This window comes from Madurella fahalii, assembly GCF_045866475.1.
Source record: "Madurella fahalii IFM 68171 DNA, scaffold_5, whole genome shotgun sequence".
Lineage (NCBI taxonomy): Eukaryota > Fungi > Ascomycota > Sordariomycetes > Sordariales > Madurella > Madurella fahalii.
This window is the reverse complement of record NW_027263975.1, coordinates 474,335-493,478: the sequence shown is the minus strand read 5'-3', so window position 1 is coordinate 493,478 and position 19,144 is coordinate 474,335. Positions and strand designations below refer to the sequence as shown.

Here is a 19,144-nt window from a genome sequence, read left to right as displayed (position 1 = left end):
CCGTGGTCGACAGATATTGATACCGCCCTCACCGAGACGTGAGGCCGTCCATTCAGCAGCATCACACCAAGGCGGAGGGGAGCAGCCAAGTCGTAGCATATGAGCAGCCCCTGGTTAAGACTGAGAGGACCAAGCCTGGGGCTATCTGTTGACGACAGAATGAACCTACACGGCGAGTCCAGCATTTTGTAACCCACGACAATCTGCTTTCCAGTTGAGGCAACTGCGTCGCGTCCGAGATCAGAAGGCCATAGATACAGGCAGCCGTTTTATTTGGAGCAACGCCCTCGATTTAGGCGACATATAACGCTCAGGAGGATGCCCCTTGTGCGGATACTTGGCGGGGGCATATCCTTCATTCGTCATGGAAGATACTGAGTGCTGTGAGCTGACTAGGTCCCTAGTTGTGATTAAGTGACGCTAGTTATTGCTAGGGAAAGCAAATGGCATCGCTCATCCCGCCCTAGCTCGGGCTGTACGATAATTACGAATAAAGCGTCGGGGCAAGCTACCTAAGTAGTAAGGTAGTTATTATGTTGCTTATGTCGTCAGCATAGCGGACGCGGTGTGGTGAGATTACAGAAGCGTGATTAAGTATTTTGACTGAACGAGAAATTTGTATTTAGCCAAGCCTAAGGTATTTTCAGCGTTAATATATCCGTCTAAAGTCTGGATCTCTGTAGTATTAAATCCATCGTACCGGCCACAACCTCGTACTTTCAGTTTGCTGCACTTGTTGGGTGCACACGCATTCTCACCGCTCCCGTGGGCCCGGCGGTAAACCGAACGGTTTGGAAGGCATGGTCGCCCAATATGGTGTCCAACTTGGTGTGTCCGAGCCGCGGCTCCTTGACAGGGTTGTGGTCCCTGAGCTCGAAATCGAACCATCGCACTGTCATAAGTAGGAGAACTTTCATTTCGTCCATGGCCAAGGTCTGGCCCATACAAGACCGAAGCCCTCTCTCGAACGGACGAAAAGCGTTGCGGGAATGGGCCGCATCCGCGCCTAGGAAGCGTTCGGGCTTGAACTCCTTCGGCTCATCGAAATTGTTGGAGTCATAGTGCATAATATAGCTAACGATAGCGATCTGGTGGTCCCGGAGAGGATAATGTTTCCCGTTGTACTCGAACGACGTCCTTCCATGAAAGTTAGACGGTTGCTGTCGGGTGGGATATTGGGAGACTTACATCCCAGGCGGGGGCGATCTGCAGACCATGCCGACGGGGAAGAAGCGCATTGTCTCATAAATGACAGCTGTGGTGTAATCGAGCCCCTTGATGCGCCCTGGATCTTGCCGCAAGAGTTCAAGGGTTTTGTCAAAGTCCTTGTCAAACATCCGATCGTGTTCCTCACGGAGTTTGCGGAGGACTTCAGGAAACGCCCCGAGTAGCATGAATACATACTGCAATGCAATGTCAGCTCTTGTTGGAAATGGCAGATTGGGAAATCACTTGCGCTGGAGGCGTCGGTCGTTGTGCCATATCCGGCCACCAGGAAACCTTTGGCGCTGGGATCTTGTCAGCATTTGTCTCGGGTTTACAACAAGGCAAGAGAAAGTTCCCGGGGCGATTATTACTTTTCCTTGACGAGTTTCATCAAGTGCTCATCCAACGGTGATCCGTTTTGCACAGAGGAAAGAAGCATCCTGTCAAGCAGGTTGCCTGCGGTCGTCCTGGTCGGGAGGCTCTTCTCGGCCCCAAGAGCTGTGAAGCGCGATCGAAGGCGTTCCTCGACCGCTGCATCGATTCGCTTCACGATTTCCTTAACTTCTCGGGAAGCCTTCCACTTGGTGATGGGGTTCCGTGCGGTCATGGTAATACCAGCAACGTCGTTCAGACGCCTAGAGTCTTCGTACAGCCGAGAGCCTTTAGACTGCGTGTTAAGTCGCTCGCCAAAAAAGACCTGCCAGATGACCTCAAATGGGTATTTGCCGAGCTCGCTGTGCATGTCAAATGTTTCTCCCGAGGCTGCGAACTGCCGAAGGCGATCATGGAACAACTTGGCCTCGTCGACAATGAGTTGATGATATGATCGAACAGCGCTGGGGGTCAGTCCAGGGGCGAGCATTCGATGCAGCTCCTTCCACAGCGCTCCGTTGGTGGATTCAATGAACGTTGACCCTATGGATCTAGCAAAGAACTCCTCCACAACGCCGGACTGTGGGAACGGCGTTACAGTGGTGGAGAGCGCCGCAGCATCGGGAGTGCAGCACACGATAAACTCCGGGCCAAAGGGCCAAAGATCCAAATAAAAGACGTCCGGGAGGTTAAAGTCTTGCTTGATCTGTGCCAGGGCCGCTTGCAAGTAGTTGGCAGGAACAATCTTGTCCATGTACTCGCCCATCAACTTCAAATGTCCCCAGAAGGTCGAATGTGGCGGTTTTGGCTGCGCGGAGTGGGGTCAATATGGGCCTCCTTCGGAATCTGAGTTGTGCATGTTGCAAACTCGTTGCTAGGACAAACATACCAGATCACGGTAATATCGGCGCCGAGCTGACAGGCGGACGGCAAAGTAAACAAGTGCTGTGCCGACCGCGGTGACAGCAAGCCAGAAGGTATTGGCAAGCTTCAACATCATGGGTGAGTGTTAAGTTGATGATCGTCACGCGTCGCAATGGAGCCAGGTGTTGAAGTTCGGACATGCAGCCGTTGTCCTTCGGAGGGCGACGACGAAGATATTTGGGCAAAAAGAACAGTAGGCTTCCAGACGCGAAATGGTTGGCCCTAAAATCTCACTCACGTCTCGTATTCGGTTCGCCACACAGCTCGAGGCGCTATTCGACGCGGACAAGGATCCAAGAAGCCATACTGATATTAATGTTAACAAGGGGTGATCCGGAACAGCTCAACATTCGACGACTCGGACTCGAGGATGTTGAGGCGAGATTACCTACAGAGGCTTGGAGCCAAAAGTGACCGAATCGTTCTGTTAGTAGGTCTAGTAGGTGCACAGACCACACAGTGTGCTCGAAGCCCTGGCAAAATCCAAACTTTCGAGAGACACGGAGGTACAGAGGTACCCAAGGTACTTTGACGATGTCTTCAATGGTCAGATCTAACTTGACCTACTGCTTTCTAAATCTCCCGAATGGCATTTGAATTTTCCTTTCTATCGTATCCAGGTATGGGTTAACATCGCTTCGATTGACTGCATTCTTACCCAAATCTATCCTCCAAATCTAGCCTCCGTACCACTGACTGCGCCGCGCGCGTAAATTTCTCTGGTTCGGATAGGATCCGTGATTAGATTAGAGCGCATAAAATACAACTGATTGCGAGTCAAGCTGCCAACAACACTACTTCACACCAGTTTCTCAAGATATCTACAGTTTCAATTTTGCCCGCTGTTGTTGGCTGACACCAAGAACGGGGTCGGGGAGGATACAACTCACAGTGCAATATGACTCTTAACTGTATTCCACACGTTGACAAGGGTCAAGGTTCGGCTGGCATAACAAAATAATTTGGCCGCTTTTGGCTCGCCTCGTAAATGTCATGTGATTAGACTGTACAGTAACCGGCGCAAGGACCATTTAATAAAGTTCTCTGCGTTGGGGGGAGTAAACATTTTAATTAGTAATGAATTCTTGACAAATGGTACAAAAAGAGAAAATAATTAAAAAAGAGGAAAAGAAAAAAACAAAAAAGGTTATTTCCAACGTAATACATGTCATATATTATATGATATAACTAACTGTGTTTCTTATCACAGCAATTCTCTTGTGCTTTATCCTCTGTCGTCACGGCAAATTCAGGTAGTTAATTACATTAGTAAGCACGTTTTCGCCCATTACAACAAATACACATCCAAGCACTGATTTCTGAAGTCTAGCGGTGGGGCAATGTGGACTGCTCACCGAATTTGGGGATTACAGGTAACAACCTAACTGTCCCGGCCAGCCATTTAATAATTACGGTATCCAGCAGCCTCTCAGCTGAGGACGGGACGGCCTGAGTGAAACAGCAGGCTACCTTAAACCATGACGTCAACTGAGCCCAAGGAAAACGAGTGCACTGCATCTCTCTCGCTGATGATCCGTGTAACTGTTCTGAGACATGGCTTACTCGAGTGGTCCTGAAAGGGAGATCGCCTCGATCTCGTGAAGTTGCAGCTGCAGTCGCTGACATCAACTTCTTGTAGCGCCGCCCAATTGGGCCCAGCAGCAACGCTGATCCCTATTGTAACACGCCGAAAACGCGCAAACGACAAGAGACATCTGTCGCACGCCAATACTTCAATCACATCGGCAATCAGCGGGGTTGGCCGGCTGTTGTCCGTAATTGGGTGCTAGGGGCGTTCAGTTGTTTGCTCGTCCCGACTCGTCGACTTCCTAACGAATTGATCGGAAGACAAAGTCGAGTCATTTGAGTCAAGAATGTCGTCACACTGAAACACCTGAAAGGCTTCTCTGTGCCATATCAAAAGCCATAAAAAAAAGCATTCTCTCCAGTACCAAGTCGCATTCAATTTTGACGGCACCTAGACAGCTAAATTCTCCCCACAACGATAGGGCATCATGGCAACTCAACCCAACGGCGAAGACCACAAGCCTCGCGGACAGGGGCGGCGGCGGGCCAAACCGTCGCTCAGTCCCATGGAGGCTCACCTTGTTGCTACGGTGGGCGAGTTTGTCGGAACCCTTCTCTTCCTCTACTTCAGCTATGCCGGGAACGTCATGGCCGTCAGCCGCGCGGGAATGACTGCTCCGACGGGAGGCATGAGCAGCGAGACCGTCCTCTTCATCTCGCTCGCTTACAGCTTCTCTCTGCTGGTCAACGTCTGGGCCTTTTACCGCATCAGTGGCGGCCTGTTCAATCCAGCGGTAACGGCAACAGCCTGTTCTCTTCTCAGCTTCCTCGCGAGGAGTGAGACTGACACATTCGCGTCGCCCAACAAATAGGTCACTCTGGGCTTATGCCTCTCTTCCCAGCTCCCTTGGGTCCGGGGCCTTCTCTTCGTCCCCGCACAGCTGCTTGCATCCCTTTGCGCCGGGGGCCTTGTTTCGGCCATGTTCCCTGTGGATGTTTCCGAGGCAAACTCAGTCTTGGGAGGTGGAGCATCCGTGGTTCAGGGGTTGTTCATGGAGATGCTTTTCACAGCCCTTCTTGTCTTTGTGGTCCTCATGCTCGCCAGTGAGAAGTCAAAAGACACTTTCTTGGCTCCCATTGGCATCGGTCTGGCGCTTTTTGTAGCCATGATTGCTGGTAAATAACCTCTGACCTTGGGGCGCCCCCCTTTTGGATTCAAAAGTCATTGCTGACCGTGTCTGATGTTGTAGGGACGGCTTACACGGGAGCATCACTGAACCCAGCCAGGAGTCTTGGATGTGCTGTTGCTGCTAGATCGTTCCCCGGCTACCATTGGATATACTGGCTGGGACCAGTTCTGGGATCACTTCTCAGTGCCAGCTTTTACACCCTTGTCAAGTATATCCATTACGAGGAAGCGAATCCGGGACAGGACGCAGACCATCCTAATGAGGTGGTGTAATATTCTAGTCTTAAGCCTTGGGCCCTCTTGCCCGCTGTTTTGACAGAAGGGGGAAACAGTGATGTTGCGTGTGTGAGGTGTTGGCACTGAAGACGGTTTTCAAGGGTAATTATCGCCGAGGCAAGAATGTAAAAGTCAAGGTAGTTACTATAGCGAGCACAAAAGATCTAGTGTAGGACCTCCATGTATATCTAGGACTGCGTTCCGACACTGTTGCTCCAACGTGAAAACAAATGGAAAAAAAAGTAACGAGGTGGGTTCCGGTGTTGGAGAACTTGAGACCATTCGGATGCTATATGATCGGCGAAAGGTAAAGGCCCGCTCACTTCCTGTTGCTGTGACTACTGGCTCACTGAACGGTTGATCTTTCGATTGAAGAGATCGCAAGATAGGTAAGTGGTATAGGACCAAAGCGCCCTGAATCTGGGAGCCTACAACACTCTGCCATTTGCGAGCAGCCGAGTTCCTACGGTGTCCTCTCTTCAACAGTACAAGATGTCAGATACTCGGGATTGATCATCCAACCCAATGTTCCCGCGCTTCCCGCTGGTTCTCTTCCTCTAGAACGTCGTCTTGGCTTGGCCAACGCTGAAAATGACTCTAATTCTTCCCCATATTGGTGGTTGTTGCACCATGGGCTGACGGTGCTGGATCCCAGAATCATGCAAATGGTCTTCTTGACTCGCAAGTCTTCCATCTTAAATATCGAATTAGGCAGACAATATATGATTTAGTTCCATGTCCACCTAATGGAAACCGTTTGTGACTATCTCGGTGGCAGGATAATAGAAAACCGAGCTGTCATATTCCGGAAGCGCATCTAAATCGCACCCAAGCAAACATCTACATAGAAATGCGGCTTGCTTCTTCGCTTTCTCTTCCAGAGTGTGAATTCCACCACGCCTATTCGGTTCCCAGGTGATGGTTTCGATGCTCGCACTGCTGCCGCCGTCGCTTGGCTTTACAGCAAGTACATAGAGCACTTTGCCTGTCCACGATCGAGCAATATGGATAGATATGTTGCGACTCTGGTCGGGATCCACGACTGAAACCGCCCATTTATCTTCCATAGCCTGAGGCCGGAAACCGGCTTTGAGCTTCTCGAAATCTGCGTTACTGATGCTCACACCCCACGATGCTGTTGCAGGGTTCTCCATAACATGTGCCTGAGCGGTGGTTTTGCTCTGCAAAATGCGTTAACTATGTACTGTACATTGAAACACCTGGGCTGCGTTCTGAAGTTGGTATGTACCTGTTATGCTAGACAAAGTCTGGCTGGGTTTGAGCCTGCAAGGATGTGTTTTGTTTGGGAAGTATTTTTGAGATACCTCTCTACCCAAGTTGACGTGTGTTGTGGTAAACAACCCCGCAGCTAATTTTAGACACCTGTGACACCCAGGCTCAGGTGCGCTTGGAAACCTTGTCCCGGATCTGGGGACCGTATCATTGGTCCATAGATCGCTCCGCGATTCCCGCACTCGCACTTTCTGATCGCGGTATCTTATCATACATTGCTCTGTTCCAGTGTCACCGCTCGAAGGGCCTGCTTATAGATTTCGAAGAAAGGTGGCAATAGAGTACAAATGTAACGGTTACATTGTTCTCGTTGTACAGTACCATCACAAAAGCCTCATATCCTAGATACATATAAGCGAGTAGGAGCGGGGAGCAGAGGCATGCCCATCTAGCGTTAAAAGGAGTTACATAACGAAAAGGCTTAGACGGTGCCAGGAAATGGAAATCTTAAGTATTCTACCTGAGGTGTTGGCAGGGTCACGCTAGAAGCTCGATTGTGTTGGTAGTGCCTTGTTTACGTTGGCGTGGGTATCAAAGTATGCTTCGGATGGGGGAATCCTTAAGTTAAGGTACCTGAGTTAATAGGGATATAGGTGTCTCAGTCACCTGGATTTTCTGCTATCTAAAGTACTGGTGTGTTTGGGGCCCTGACAATGAAAATCTTGAATCTTGTTCAAACCCTACCTTAGCTACTTTACCCTCGCCTCCGCATCATAGACAAGCTTCAACGGCCATCCTCTAGTCTAGTTGTCTTCGACTCTTCCTCCACCAATCCATATTCGGTCGAGTGATCTTTTCGCAGCTCAACGTGCTTTTCCAAGAAAGTAATAAGGAAACCGAGACAAGACACGGCCACTACCACTAGCCACACAACTCTGAGCGCTTGAACATAAACATCAATGATCTCAGCCCTGACTGCCTCAGGTAACAGCCTGAAGGCGGCTGCACCCGCGCCCTCACCTCCGATGGTAGCAGCATATGCGTAGGCTCCGCCATCAGCTAGGACGCTGTGGACAACGGGGGTGGCCGAGGCGTCGACGCGGACGTCAACCTGGCCGTTGAAGACAATGGAAGCCATAGTAACACCCCAGACGAGGCCAAACGAACGCACGAATGAATACGTGCCCGTAGCCACCGAGACGTCCGATTCGGGCAGTGGGGCCAACGTCGACGGAAGTGTGGCCGTAAAGATGATGCCCGTGCCGCCTGATGCAATGATTTGGAAGCCGATCCAGGCCGCGTCGCTCGATACCTCATTCAGGATTGAGTAAAGACCCACGCCGATAGCGCTAAGCGCAAACCCAAGCCAATGCAGCGGGATATAGAGACCGGTTTTGGACATGAAGAGGCCAGTGAGGCCGCCAAACGGGATAATGGCCAATGCGAAGGGCAGGAAGTAGACACCGGACACCAAAGGCGACACCCCCTTAACAGCCTGGAAGTAAATGGGTAGAAAGTAGTTGATAGCCTGCAGGATAACGGCCCCAAGGAAAATGATAATGAACCCGCCTATCGAGGTACGGTGCTTGAAAAGCCGGGGCGGAGTGCTCGGTTCTCGGCAGATAGGCGAGGCCTGGTGGAAATGGAACGCAACCCAGCCCACCACGCCGAGGACAAGAGGCAAGATAATCCGCCATGAGGCCCAAGGGTAGCCGGGAGTACCGCCCATGATAAGGCCGAAGAAGATTGCTACCATGGATGGTATAAAGATTGCATTTCCAAGAAAGTCGACACGAGCTAGCGCGGAGAGCCAGGTCGGGCAGCGGGTATACTTGACGTTGAGGAGAAGGGAGATAGCGAAAAGCCCGACGGCGGATATAGGAAGGTTTAGCCAAAAGATCCAGCGCCAGTTGCTCAGGGCTAGAGCGCCACCGATGATGGGGCCAATGGTGGTACCGATTGCCGCGGTCGAGAGCACTGCGCTCAGATACGGGCCGCGGTACCGAGGCGGTATTATATCACAAATGATGATGTCGGAGAGGACATAGAGACCACCAGTCCCTAAGCCCTGGATCGTGCGGGCGGCGATCAGCATAGCTGAGTTTGTTGCGCCTCCGGCAAGCCCACTACCCAAAGCGAAGAGCGCGATCGAGACCAACATCGGGTTGCGCCGGCCGAAGATGTTGGAGATCTGGCCATAGAGAGGCTGGGGTACGGTGGATGCGAATAGGAACGAGTTCGCAATCCATACGTAATCGTGGCTACCCCCTATTTCACGCGTTATAGTAGGGAGAGATGTGGTGACGATGGTCGCGTCTACCGCAGAGATGAAAGACAGTAAACAAAGTACGATAAAGATGCACCATAGGCGCCATGAATGCTGAAATGTTTCGGTTTCACCTTGCTCATTCTCTGAAGTATCGACCTGCTGGTCGTGCTTGTCCTGAGACATGTTGAGTACCTGAAGGTACACAAAGATAGGGTGGTGTGGGATTGAAAAAAAGAAGAAGAACCTAATCCACAAGAAGTAAAGGGGAAAAATAAGGAACAGAAAGAAAAGATGTAAGAGAGAGAAGAAACAGAAGAAGGGAGAGGGTGACCATTTGGCTTTCACAGGCAGCCCGCGTCGTCTCTCGCCCACCCCTTTCAGCCGCATTAGTAGAGACCATCCCGACAATATTGTACAACCGAGTCCATAGAGTATCCACGCTCGGTTGCACGTAATTACGTACTGTGCGCAGGCCCAACAGTATAAGGTACAGTACCAACCGCTGCGGCCCATGCAAAAAAGAAAGAAAAAAAATATTTGTTGGACTCTGCTAACACTTGCGCCACAAACCGGAACCCAGACCCCAATCAACGTTTGAACATCAGATCTCACTGCATAAAAGGTAGTACAACAACACCATCACCAAGACCAACCCAACACACACACAGACACACACACACACACACATTCACAAAACCCCTCCCCCCGGCCGCGGGGCCGCGGGTGCGCCAGGTGTGCCGTGAGCGGATCATTCTCAAGCCGTCATGCGCGCCAAGCCCCACGCCGCAATGGACCAGGACGCGACGAGGCGGAAGAGGGCCCAGCGGCGGTTGCCGCCCTTCCAGACGACGTAGCAGTCGAGCAGGCCGGCGTAGCCGCCGAACACGGCCAGGACGGTGTCGAGCTCGGCGTACTTGCCCTGGAAGTAGAAGATGAAGTACAGCAGGCCCAGCACGGTGGTGCGGGTCTGGCCTGCGACCATGACGGCGTGCGCCGCGCGCGTCTCGGCCACGTGCGCGGGGAACCCAAACTCCACCATGGCCCCCCGCGGGTTGAACAGCGGCAGGATGCCGCCGATTGTGGTCGTCGTCGCTACGAAGAGCGGGAGGATGTGGCGCGGGTTGAAGTTCCAAATCATTTTTCTCTCTCTCTCTCTTTTTTTTTTTTTTTCCGGTTTTCCTTTTTCCCCTCTTTTTTTCCTTCGTGGAAGCCTTGTGGGGGCCGATGAGATGAACGTGAGGGGGGTTGCTTGGCGTGATGGGTTTGGTGTCTCTTCCTAGGTTGGGCTTAGGAGATGCGGATACTTGGTAGGATGTAGGTTTGATTGGGTTGGGGGTGGTGCTGGGGAGAGCGGCGCGTTTTAAGAATGCGTGGCTGCCTCCGCTTTCTGCCTGCTTGGCTCGATTGCGCGGTTGCCCTGGGGCGAGAATGAGATGGCAAAATCAGTTGGGCTTGTTGGGGGCGTACACGGCGCGCAATCAGATCACTCGGCCGACGAACTGTGTAACCGTTGTTGGTCGTCGTGCTTGCATGCAGTACAGTGTGTTCCAAACCATGCTCAATATCAAAACAGCCCCCAAAAAGCCCAGCTGTCACAGCCCTCAGGCAACCTGTCCCAGTCGGCATTAATGCGGCGGTTATATTTCCGTGTCCTGTAGGGTCAACAATATCAAACCACCAATCTTAACTCCAACCGATCACGGGCCTCGAAAGTGCAGAAGTGGACCCCTGCAGTTGGAAGCCAAACGTCGTGCCAACAAAGCCACTTTGGCAGAAAAAAAAAGGGAGCCTCGTGTTTGGCCCATCCCGTGCCGGGGTGGCTTTCCGCTGGCTGAAACCACAGCCTTTTCCGGTGACACACCCTACTGCGCCTGAAGGCATACGGACTTGTGGTGATGGAAAGAACCTCTTGAATTCTCGGCTACTAATCTCAACAATCACATTCACATGAGTATGAAAAAAAAAAAAAAAAAAAAAAAAAAAAAAAAACACTGTTGACTCCCTGAGACATAGAATTTCATTTCTCAGTCATGGTTCCCTTGGACCCACATGCATGGGAAAGTTATTCCCAGGCAATTAGACAGCAGCCCGAGGATGGAGAAGTACCGTCGTGGAGGGGAATGGGTAGATAAAGGTGCGCCAGGCAAAGTAGCGGGAGGCCTTGGGGTCCGAAAGCTGCATGTCGTACTTGGTGATGAATAGGCCAAGCATGGTCTTCATCGCCGCAGAGGCGTAGTATCTTCCAGGGCTTGCGCGGTTTTCTTGGTCAGCAATCGTGCCGCAAAGGCTTGGAGCGATCAATTAGGCAGGTAAGCTTACCATGCGCATTTCCCCGTGCCCCAAAGTTGCCAGTCCGACACTTCAGTGAACGTAGACGTTTTCCCAGGCTGTGGGACTTGGAAGCTCGTGTGCTGGAGGTCGGCGAGGAGCTCGGGCGCGACAAATCGGAAACCGTGGAACTCTCCCGGGTTCGTGTAGTAAGTCGCATCTAATGACATACCCCGGGGTGCCGTGCAAACCCACTGGCCTACATCGATCTTGGACCCGTCTGACAGCTGGAATGGTTGAAGAGCCTTACGGCGGGTGCTCACTGTGCGGTTCCCCGTCAGCCAGCTGGGCTTTGCCTGCAAAACGAAAATCCAGCGGCTAAAGTCAGGTAGCCAGCATGTTCACGCACCTGATTCAACGGGAGTGACACGTGCCGATTCCTTCATGAAGCTGTCGAGCAGGGGGAAGCATTTTCCGCCAGATTTCTCGAACGCTTCCCATCCGGTGCTCTCAATTTCCTTCCTAAGCGGCTCGATATACTCTGGCCGGAGGCAGAGATCATGAATGGCAAAACAAGTAGTCTGGTATGTCGTATAGAAGCATCAGTTTCCACGTGAACCTGAAGTGATCAAAGGGGGCTGAGTTGGTGGTGTGCATGTGTTCGGGGCGCCTCTCTCACTCACGGTTGACGTTATGTGCACGGATCCGAACCATAAAGCCATGAGTTCGTGTACTATCCGTTCGGCTGACCATGGGTTTGCTTTCGGTGATGTCTCCATAACCCATTGAATGCAATCTTTCTGTGTTTCCGTCAGGCCATCGAAATCAGCATCATGTTGAGACGGGAAAGAACCTACATGTTCAGGGACTTTGTGCCCAAGTCTCTGTCGAGCCCTCTCTTCAAGGCGCTCGGCAGCTACGGGCAACAAGTGGCCAAACATGATCTGACCAGAGTTGAGCGTTTTGGACAACAGCTTTCCAATCGGACTGATTTGGTTCAAAAGTTAGGTGAGATGGCTTTAGATTCGAACTCTCATCGGCTTACTCGGAGATGACGCTGGGGAGCACCCGTAATATCTCAGCGATGAGAACCGTTTGCTCGATGAAATCAATCCCGGCTTTCATGAAGGTCTCGTTCCGTGCTGGTGGTTACAGTCAGTCTATAGTAGGGTGGGTTAAGAAGGTCCAAGTACCCAGATCTGTCCCGAAAAATGCCAGAGCATTGGAGTGTGCAATCCCCTTCACCACCATTGAATACAGTGGAGAGGACTTGGTGCCTAGATCACTTATTAGCCATTATCACGAGTCAAAATTCCATGTGCTCTTGCCATTTACAACTGGGTGGGCGTCATAAAGTGTGTCCATGAGCCCCGACATAGAACGTCGGATCTCGGGCAAGATCTCGGGAAGGTGGTTTGTGAGGAGTGTACGCAGTGTTCTGATCAGCGGTGTGCCTTCCACTCCTCTTTTGTCGAGCCAGTTGAAGTTTGTCATGGTGTATTTTGGCTGTAAAACCTCCTTTGCCGCCGCCTGAAGAGACAAAACACTGTCCGGCGCAGCATCAATTTCCTTGATGTGATTCCAGGAAGACACGACGAGATAGCGGTTTTCGGGTACGTCGATGAAGAATGGAGTTCTCTGGGCCTTTGAAGTTGGCAAGTTAGCCCAGCTAGCTGTCACGATGAAGGGTTGAGACCGGAACCCTACCTCGTTGTATGCATCTTGTATAATGCTCGGGCCTCTAAAGAGGAAGGCCCAGGCCTTAGCACGCCTCTTGACCACTGACACCGGACTGCGAAGGATTGACCAAATGTGTGACGGAACTGGCCATGGGTGTTTCTTAGGAGAGACGGAAACGGAGCACAGAAGCAGGACCGAGATAACGGCGAGACTGAAGAACATTGCTCCTAGAGCATTACTAGTTAACATCAGCAGAAGCATCGTGCTGGCGAGTGGAGTATTCGATGGTGTAGCCTGTTTGGAGTACCGAGTAAGCACCTAACTCGGACTCAGCTTGGTTTATAGGGTGACGGGGGGAGTTCATAGCTTAGGTAAGATAACTTAGCTTAAAATCTTTAACACCTCAGATATTGCCGCCTGCCAAAGCCCACGCCTCCCATCCTCTTCCAACTCTTTGCTGTGATTGCTTTGCCTAAAGGTAGAACATTTTCCAGGCATTCGCCAAGAACCCCCAATCCCGTTGGTGTCAACAAATCATGTTGAGCGACCCCAGGTATTGTTTCTGCGCCCCTCCCCTGCATTCACGTCAGCTTCTCCTGTTCAGCTCTTCTGGTGACCAGGATATTGGTTGCATGAATGAACTCGGTAAACAATGGCGAGAACATGCAGGCTACGCCGTGCCTCCAATACGCAGTTGCGTTGGCGGCAAGGCACTCATGAATTGTGATCAAGTAGCCGCTACCAAGTCTCCCCAAGGTCTATATAAGTGAGGCAGCCGGACCAACAGCCACAACCTGCCAACACGCCGGCCAGAGGCTGCATGTGTCACCCCCAAGTTTCAGTGCTGCACCGCAATCACAAAAATGGACAGTCTTCCACCGGGCGTTGACTTGTCAACCATTCCTCTTGCCCCCAACCCGAATGGCGATCCTCCCAATTTCGCTGGCGGCCCCTCGCTGGAGCCGGCCACTCTAGCAACCGGAGTCGCATTCACTTCCATTAGTGCTCTCTTTGTGATGTTACGTCTGTATACGGTAATCCAGAAGTCCCGCAGAGTGTACTGGGATGATTGTATGTTTCGAGTCCTTTCTGATTTTTGTCAATTACCTTAGCTTGATGAGCTCCATTGGGACTGGTGCAATCTAACATAACTGTGGCAACACAGGCCTGTGTGTCGTGGCAGAGGTTGCAGTTATTGCGCAATGGGCCATGTTCTACAGCGGTACGTCCATATCCCTTTTTTGTCCCATCGTTAGTTGGAGGCTTACGGCCCTACTGATAGTCGTGAGGCTCGGGTTGGGAAAGCACTCTTGGGATGTACCCGTCACTGCTATTACTCCTAGAGTCTTGCAGGTAAGTTCTCAGGCAGCGTCCAAGCATTCCGGGGCGAGATGCATTCGGGTTGTTACCAACACCTTGCATAGTACCAACTTGCAAACACAATGCTCGCCATGGTATCGCACTTCAGCAGCAAGGCTTCCATTCTCAGTTTCTTCATCCGAGTCTTCGGCATTTCGAGATGGGTTCGTCTCGTGTGTTATGGACTTATAGTCCTCACATTCCTTTCTTATACCTCCTTCGAGATCGTAACCATTGTGCTTTGCATTCCACGAAGGGGTGAAGAATGGGACAACAACCAGCTTGCAAGGTGCGCCACAAGTGCGCCGGCGAGTATCATGGTCGGCGTCTGCACGGTGGTGGCAGACGTGATCATGTTCATCGTGCCGTTCATCATCATCAGTGGCCTCCATCTTGATCGACAGAAGAAAAGAGGGTTGACGGTTGTCTTCCTAGTTGGTTTTTTGTAAGTGCAGGCCCCCCCATTCTCGACGTGGAATATCCGCCCCCCCGCCAACGCACGTTAACACCGAGGAAAGGATTGTCATTGCAAGTATAGTCGGCCTTGCCTACAGAATCATAGTGACGCGAGGTACGGAGGACCCCGTCTGGAATGGTGCTGCCGCCGCCATTACAGCGTAAGTGACTAGGAGCATCTCCGGTGCCATTATCAAGCCCGGTTTAAGACTTTGGTTCCTAACGTCGCTTCCTACAGCTACATGGAAGTCTTTGGGACTATCATAGTTGCCTGTGCACCTGCGCTGTCTTCGTTTTGGATCAACATCTTCTCCCAGAGCCGGCTATTCTCAACCCTTCTTTCTGCCCGCGAACGACTATTCCGATCGAAACAGTCTACAGCAACGTTGGGCCACAACATCTCAACACAGCCTCCAGTGGTGTCTTTCGGCGGCACCCAGGATCATCGTCATTGCGCGTATTGCGATCATTCTAAGCGTTCGGCTACCTACACATCCCAGTCTAGTGAGCATGAATTAGTCTGCTTGGCGACAGCTCCTAACGCAAGTCGTACAAAAACCTGCGACAATCACAAGGTAGCAGACGTTAGGCGCTGATGGTGGGGCATGAAATGAGTGCTGGAGACGAGTGGTGGCAGCTAAGAGGGAGGCCGGAATCTATTCCGAGGCAGACATTCATCCTCGTTAACTTCAGTTGCGTGTTCGTCTTATTTCCTAATAATGAACTTTCTGACATTGACCAAGAAGGCCTGGGCTCTGTTTGCCTCCCTTACGTAGGTACTATTACTATGTGTTGCCATACACTACCTAATTACGCATCTGCGAGAATTTCTTCACTGCCTTTTTGGCCGACCATGAAGGTCGGGAGGACGGGAAACCCACCAGGCGCGATAGGGAAGACACTGGCATCGACGACACGCAGGCCATTGACACCAAATACTCTGAACTTGCTGTAGATGACGGCCATCTTGTCGCCCTTTTTGCCGATCTTGCATGTGCCGACGGGGTGGTGGCCGAAAGTCTGCTCGTAGATGAACTTCTTGTCTTCCTCAGGATCCTTGCAGGAGCCATCGGCAGTAATACCCGCGTTGCATGGAGGCTCGGTCGGCGTGGCGGGACCGTACGGGGCAGGAAGCGACATGAAGACGCGGCGTACCAAAGCAACGGCGTCCACCATGGCCCCCAAGTCGACGTCGCCTCCGCCGGGAGACTCGTACTGCCGGATGTGGATTTCAGGGGGCACCCTGGGATTGGTGGATGTGATCTTGACATAGCCCGCCGCATTCTGGACGTTCATGCGTGCGAGGCTTCGCCACATTGTGTCGGGGGTGTCAACAAAAGGCCTGTTGCTTGCGGGTGGGGAAAAGCCTCGGAAGACACCAGGAGGGCTGATTTATGATGAGAAATGGGTCAGTACCTCATCGCCATCCCAGCGTTTTATAGACTCGGAGAGAGGTGACTTACGCAAATGTGATCACATCGCGATTCCCATCGGGACTGTGGTTCGTTTTCAGGAAAGCGCACTCGGAATTGCCATTCGGCAACGTGTAGGCGCCAGTGCCTTGCTCCCACTGCGCGAGACACGGGTCTCCCGGAGCTCCTAAGGTGCAGCTGTCCCAAGCTGGATTGCGAGGAAGCGAGGTAACGTTGACCGGGCTTAGACCGGCGACGGGGAGTTCTTGGTTGTCACGGAGGTTCTCGCCAACGCCGGGAAGATCTGAGATGACGGGAATTCCCAGGGAGCTCAGGAGTTTCGCATTGCCGATACCGCTGAGCTGGAGAAGTTGGGGAGCGTTGAACACACCGCCGCTGATAATGACTTCCTTGCGAGCAAAAGCGCGCTTCTTGGTTCCCTTGGGGGCCGTGGCCTTGTCGTGCTGCCACGAGGCGCCATACACACCTGCTCCTTGGAGATACTCGACGCCTTTGGCCTTGGGTGTGGATTTTGACTCGTCAAAAAGAATCTTGGTGGCTAGGGACTCCAGCGCCAGCGTCAACTTCGGTGTCTTGCCAATGGTATCCTTGACGAGATCTCGTGGAGACCACCGACGGCCGTTGTTGTTGTTGTGGTTTGGGAGGCCAAATGGCTCGGCCGCCTTATCTCTGGAATCGCCAAGAAAGTTTGCATCACACTCCAGGAACTCGAGTGCTGCCGCTTGGTCCACAGGATGACCGACGAGATCCTCTGCAAGGTGAGACAACAAAGCAAGACGCCCCGGGTGTATAACTCGAATCGCGTTGGCCCATCTGTACGAAGCCATCAAATCCATGGCCCGCTTTGGACTCGTTTGTTCGTAAGTAAAGGTTCTTCTCAATCTTGACGAAGAGCTTCCTGTTCCAGTCGGCGTCGTTTGGAAGAACCGATGCCATGGCGTTGACGATGGCACTTCCACCCAAAGTCGCGCCACGAGGGTACCTGACATGAATTTTCTCGTCAGTATTATCAAATGAGCATACAAGATCGCGTCTGCTCAGCACCTACCAAACTCCTCTGAGGGTTGCATCAGATGGTGCCTTAGCTTCGGGACCGATCCAGTACGTGCCATTGGGCAGCGTCCACGTGAGCAGGCGGAAGCGCCCTTCGACGTCGAGGTACGAATGATGTTTCACAAAAAAAGACCACTGAATGTCAGAGTTTTGAGGGTAGGCGAGAGCATTGACAGTGGTAGAAATATCGCCGGACGCGTCACGGCCAGCCTCGATCAGCAGAACGCTGTGGCCAGCCAAGGCGAGGTTACTAGCGACAATACCGCCGCCTGGACCACTACCGACGACAACGTAGTCGCAAGTGGCATTATGATCGCACTTGGTGGAAGCAGAAACAGGACCAAGAATAGAAAAGAGTGCGAGGGCCAAACTGGCGAAGACAGAGGGTCTACGGTCAGAGAACAACATATCGGACCCCTCCAAAGAATGATGCGGCGTGCAGATCAGGGACCAAGATGGAGGGGTGAACCGAGAACCAAGTCTTGATGGGCACGGCCAACAAATGAGTCCGCGAGGGACAAGGTAGGATTCGAACTCCAAGCACGGTCTGGTCGAGCTCCACAGTGAAGGGAAAGGAGAGTCCACTCCTTGGAGCGATGGGACGTAAGATGGGCAGGGTGGAAGAGGCAATAAAGGAAAAGAAAAGAAAGGACAAACGCTCCGAACCAACCAACGTTCTAGCGTTGTAATATTGCAACCGATGCGTCGATGGGGATCCGGTTAAGGAATAGCCTAACACAGATTATAAGATGCTTACCTGCCATTGACCCAAAGTCCTTTTAATCTCGGTGCATAGGTCCCGACAGGCCATTACAGCCCGCTAGTTAACCAGTGCAGAACTGTCCAATGTTGATTAGAGCGATCTTTCGAAAATGCCTTCCAACGCCAAAGCTAAGTACTACTACGTCTTTTCGTAAAGAGACATCACGGCTCGAACCGCTGCATTTCATATGGGTGAAATATCTTGGAACTGGATTCTGGACCGACTAGCCGGCCAGGGCTAGCCCGATCTGTTACTTCCAGCGACGGTCAAGTATATCGTTTATTCGCTGCTTGGCCCAGGAAGCCAGCGCCCCTTGTACACTGTAAGGCTAGAGGTATATTAGTAGGCTGCCACTAGCGATATAGTCAAGACGAAAAAGTTGAAAAGCAATGAGCCACGGATTTGACCTACAACCTACTATTCGTCCCTTATTTATTAAGGGGATCCGCTACGGCATATTGTAACAAGGTGTGGAAGGGCGGCCTGATTGAAGCGCGAATAGCTGTGTTAAGGGGGATTCCAAATAGGGTGTCAGTAATAGTCTTCTGAACCTCATACGCTGGGCTGGCTTGGTCGGTTTGTGACCTGCCTCTTATTAACTTTGATATCTTTCAGACATTTCGAGCTCTGGGGAAAGGTTACGTGGTCCGCCGAACCAACATTCAGTATCCCGGTTGAGGGAGTGGTACATCGTGAGTGAGGAACGGAATCCCCTTACTTAGAATATCTCCATACCGCTTGTTAATCATATTATTGGTTCCTTTTTTATCGTACTAGTCTATACCGAGATTCTGCCAGAAATAACTCTCTGGATAACCGGGGGGTCTGGTTCATCTTCTTCATCCAAGGCGGACAATTGTTCGCATTTTCACTATAAACCAAATATATACCTAATAGACACAAGCTGTTCTTTACAGAGCGGGTCCACGGAAACTCTGCATCCCGCAATCGTACTGATATTTGGTGATATATTTCAACGCTCCTTTAGTGGCGGCTGCGAGCAGGGAAGTTTACCGCTTGTGCTTCGCTCTTCTTATGAAGGCAGACAAGGATCACCGATTAGTAACTCTCGAGTTCGCCTCGTTCTCAAGCTTCTGCTGGTTCTGGCGACACCGAGGAGGATCTTGAACGCAATT

At 51.7% G+C, this 19,144-nt stretch overlaps 7 protein-coding genes across 7 annotated transcripts; 2 read left to right on the top strand and 5 right to left on the bottom strand.

Annotated features, from left to right (window-relative positions):
* Positions 1–719: 719 nt before the first annotated feature.
* MFIFM68171_08696 (Cytochrome P450 monooxygenase) lies at positions 720–2,575 on the bottom strand (the record flags this gene model as incomplete). The annotated part of the gene is made up of 5 exons (XM_071064116.1): positions 720–1,137; positions 1,189–1,403; positions 1,457–1,508; positions 1,578–2,386; positions 2,468–2,575. 5 exons carry the CDS (start codon positions 2,573–2,575, stop codon positions 720–722), a joined length of 1,602 nt encoding a protein of 533 aa, XP_070920217.1.
* A 1,942-nt stretch (positions 2,576–4,517) lies between these two features.
* On the top strand, positions 4,518–5,491 carry FGAQP3 (putative aquaporin-3; the record flags this gene model as incomplete). The annotated part of the gene is made up of 3 exons (XM_071064115.1): positions 4,518–4,823; positions 4,902–5,205; positions 5,280–5,491. The coding sequence occupies 3 exons, from the start codon at positions 4,518–4,520 to the stop codon at positions 5,489–5,491; spliced, it is 822 nt and encodes a 273-aa protein (XP_070920216.1).
* A 2,020-nt stretch (positions 5,492–7,511) lies between these two features.
* On the bottom strand, positions 7,512–9,179 carry MFIFM68171_08694 (Major facilitator superfamily (MFS) profile domain-containing protein; the record flags this gene model as incomplete). The annotated part of the gene is made up of 1 exon (XM_071064114.1): positions 7,512–9,179. The coding sequence occupies one exon, from the start codon at positions 9,177–9,179 to the stop codon at positions 7,512–7,514; it is 1,668 nt and encodes a 555-aa protein (XP_070920215.1).
* A 571-nt stretch (positions 9,180–9,750) lies between these two features.
* MFIFM68171_08693 (uncharacterized protein) lies at positions 9,751–10,134 on the bottom strand (the record flags this gene model as incomplete). The annotated part of the gene is made up of 1 exon (XM_071064113.1): positions 9,751–10,134. One exon carries the CDS (start codon positions 10,132–10,134, stop codon positions 9,751–9,753), a length of 384 nt encoding a protein of 127 aa, XP_070920214.1.
* A 938-nt stretch (positions 10,135–11,072) lies between these two features.
* MFIFM68171_08692 (Cytochrome P450 monooxygenase AtmP) lies at positions 11,073–13,166 on the bottom strand (the record flags this gene model as incomplete). Its single annotated transcript, XM_071064112.1, has 9 exons — positions 11,073–11,244; positions 11,316–11,586; positions 11,674–11,845; positions 11,948–12,064; positions 12,122–12,251; positions 12,310–12,406; positions 12,458–12,541; positions 12,593–12,908; positions 12,972–13,166. 9 exons carry the CDS (start codon positions 13,164–13,166, stop codon positions 11,073–11,075), a joined length of 1,554 nt encoding a protein of 517 aa, XP_070920213.1.
* Positions 13,167–13,807: 641 nt separating this feature from the next.
* On the top strand, positions 13,808–15,355 carry MFIFM68171_08691 (Rhodopsin domain-containing protein; the record flags this gene model as incomplete). The annotated part of the gene is made up of 6 exons (XM_071064111.1): positions 13,808–14,015; positions 14,110–14,166; positions 14,227–14,297; positions 14,369–14,748; positions 14,822–14,920; positions 14,998–15,355. 6 exons carry the CDS (start codon positions 13,808–13,810, stop codon positions 15,353–15,355), a joined length of 1,173 nt encoding a protein of 390 aa, XP_070920212.1.
* A 214-nt stretch (positions 15,356–15,569) lies between these two features.
* MFIFM68171_08690 (uncharacterized protein) lies at positions 15,570–17,653 on the bottom strand (the record flags this gene model as incomplete). Its single annotated transcript, XM_071064110.1, has 4 exons — positions 15,570–16,146; positions 16,223–16,943; positions 16,987–17,174; positions 17,241–17,653. 4 exons carry the CDS (start codon positions 17,651–17,653, stop codon positions 15,570–15,572), a joined length of 1,899 nt encoding a protein of 632 aa, XP_070920211.1.
* Positions 17,654–19,144: the final 1,491 nt, after the last annotated feature.